Consider the following 2762-nt stretch of genomic DNA (forward strand, 5'->3'; position numbering starts at 1 on the left):
GGCCCCAGTGTTCAGTGTGATGGTGCTGGATGTGTTGCTGCCGACCCGTACTGCCTGAGGTCTTCCAGTCAGAAAGTCCAACAGCCAGTTGCACAGCGAAGTGTTGAATATGCTAGTTACACAAATATCCTTAAATGTAAAATTTACTTAAAATATGCCTTGATGAACGAAACCATAAAATATTTTAATTCTAAGAGGATAATGGAAGTTTCTGCTGTGAACGTGACTACTAAATATAGCCTATACGTGCTTCAAAGTAGCTAACACTACTGTTTACATGTAGTAATATGAAAGATAATAAGCAAAATAAATGTAATAACTCTTCATTATGTTATGTGCAGGAAAAAAACAGGAACTTCTGCGGAGAGTAATGTTCGCGCTGCGTTGTTGTAACTGATCAGCGCCGCTCAGTCAGTTCGGTGGCGCTAGTAAACACGTCCTCTCTGCGCTGTCGAGTCGGTCGCGCCGCTCGAGCCGCGCCGATGACAGGTCACCGCGAACACTTTAATACCGCGCTGTTTCGTCCCACATTTGGGTTGTTTGGCTTAAAAATGCAGCACTCACGAAAATGAACAGTAAGCCTTGACAAGTTGACATATTTATATTTTTTATTTAAAAAAATGTACAGTAAGCCTTGACAAGTTGACATTTATATTTTTTATTAAAAAAAATGTACAGTAAGCCTTGACAAGTTGACATTTGTAAGAGCCTCATGTCTTAATTTATGTAATTTGATGTACGTCATTGTTAAGAACTTTCATGAGAATTGTTTTTTAGTTGATTACAATTTATTATGCTGCATTTCCAGCGAGAATTAAAGGAACAAAATGCGCATGTCTGAACTATTCTGAATGTATGCAAGAGTATTACAACTGCTGTGAATCTGAATCATATACATCTACTTTTCAGAATATAATCCTCCAAACCAATCTTTTACATTTACTCAGAAAGTGATGTAGCCTAGCCTACATGTACACAGATGATACATTGGCTACCGGTACTTAAATACACCTGGAAGATCCACTAATCTATTGTTGGTTGTAAAAGTATAACCATCGAACACATAAAACATTTCCTCGGTGATAATTCGCCTTTTAATTATTACTGTTTTTCATTATTATTGTAAAATATTGATATTTTAAGCTTCCGCTCGCTTCAACATTTTGTACCCGGGTTTAAATGTTCCAACACCGGCATCCTGCTAATGTTTTGTGAGTACTTAACTATTAAATATTGTTTTATGAATACATCATCTCTATATGGTCGGTAAAACACGTCTCTTTATCAGCTATCCGTCTAACGTAAAACATCATTTTCAGCACGAGCTTCGTTAGAGGAAGTCAACAACAGGTCCTTCAGGTTAGGTCTTGAAACATGATTAAGTTACCAATCTCACGATTTCCCGTCAAACTTCATAATTTCAATATAACTTGACTTCAAAACTAAGAATAAGTTCTCCTCTATAGGATAAAAAGATAAGAAAACATTCACATCCACTGCTGTTATCTTATGTGGTATTAGCGGTGTGACGCGCCTCTGCACTCACACTGCACTGCTAACACTGACGCGGTTGAGCTTGGAGTGTGAAATATCAAGAATAAGAGAACGACTCATCAGATCTCACCTGTTCTTAGTGAAGAGAGCTGGACCATGTGCGTGCGTGGACGAGTGGACGAGGAGCTGTGAGAGAGGTGGTGACTCGTGATGACATCGTCCAGCAGTAATACTACAGCCTTCCCCTCCCTCACTACCTTTAGGCCATCCTCCTCCTCCACCTTCATCACCACCAGCCCAACGCTGTTGACTGGTAAATGGGTCATTCCTGGGATTCGGTAATATTTCAGGCCAACCGACTTTTAAAAAGTGGTGGTTCACTAAAATGAAGTGTTAAAAGCTTCGGTATGCCCATTATAATGAATAAAAATAATTATTGCATTTAAATAATTTTTTAGCATAAAATAATGTCTTATTTCTATCTTACACCAAGCATTTTGTCACGTCCCTGAGGCACTTCACTGAGTTTGTACTTAGAATATTATTAACAAAATGTGCACAGTGTCTATCATTTTTGGCAATAAAGTAAGCATTTATTTCTGTTTTTATAAAAAACAGACTTTAAAGGTGACATATCATGAAAATCTGACTTTTCCAGGTTTTAAGTGCTATAATCAGGTCCCTGGTGCATCTACCAACCAAGGAAACGTGAAAAAGATGAACCCAGTAACTTTGTTTTGGTAAGCCTTTTTCTGCAAGCGTCTGAGAAAACGAGCGCGTCTGATTTCGCTCCCTTGGTGACGTGGCAAAGGGATCTCATTATAATATTTCCGCCCCTTAATCTGTAATCTTCCACTCAAGGCACCATCATTTTGATTTCACAAGCGACAACGGTGTACCAGCTCTGATGCCATGGCGAAAGTTTGAGCAAAACATGCTAACTGTTCTGTCTTTGGCTGCACAGACGAGCACAGAACACTGTCATTCAGGTCTCTTTAATAGTGGTGCAGAAGTAGTATCATAATTTTTATTCATATTTTTGAGGCGTATTATAGGCAAGGAGGGTACGGTCAAGTTTAACAACTCAATCCCATCACATAAAATTTTTTAAATTTTTTAAATAAAAAGATTATTATTTTTCAACATTTTATTTTAACCCATAAGGATATAGAATGTACTTATTTTATTGCTGCCATATGGTCTACTCTCCTAAACTACATGAGGAGCAGTGGCCATTTTGAGCAAAAAAAACAACCCTATCATGCTCA

The 2762-nt window shown here is 38.1% G+C and overlaps 2 protein-coding genes across 6 annotated transcripts in view; one reads left to right on the forward strand and one right to left on the reverse strand.

The window, feature by feature from the left end:
• The window catches only part of LOC107696212 (Y+L amino acid transporter 2-like), a 14249-nt gene extending 12547 nt beyond the window's left edge, over positions 1–1702 (reverse strand). The window contains exon 1 of one of the 3 annotated variants that reach the window (XM_016496455.1): positions 1625–1695. The gene's annotated coding sequence lies outside the window, so the exon portion shown is untranslated. Of the gene's footprint in view, positions 1–1387; positions 1499–1624 lie in introns of those variants that run through there. The other 2 variants (XM_016496456.1, XM_016496457.1) reach the window with 2 other exon arrangements.
• Positions 1631–2762, forward strand: part of LOC107696213 (stathmin-2-like) — a 14726-nt gene continuing 13594 nt past the window's right edge. For 2 of the 3 annotated variants that reach the window (XM_016496458.1, XM_016496459.1), the window contains exon 1: positions 1631–1807. In XM_016496458.1, the coding sequence (XP_016351944.1) occupies positions 1705–1807 (103 nt within the window). In that variant the 5' untranslated portion in view covers positions 1631–1704. Of the gene's footprint in view, positions 1833–2762 lie in introns of all 3 variants that reach the window. The other variant, XM_016496461.1, reaches the window with a different exon arrangement.

This window comes from Sinocyclocheilus anshuiensis, unplaced genomic scaffold, assembly GCF_001515605.1.
Source record: "Sinocyclocheilus anshuiensis isolate Anshui unplaced genomic scaffold, SAMN03320099.WGS_v1.1 scaffold734, whole genome shotgun sequence".
NCBI classification, from domain to species: domain Eukaryota; kingdom Metazoa; phylum Chordata; class Actinopteri; order Cypriniformes; family Cyprinidae; genus Sinocyclocheilus; species Sinocyclocheilus anshuiensis.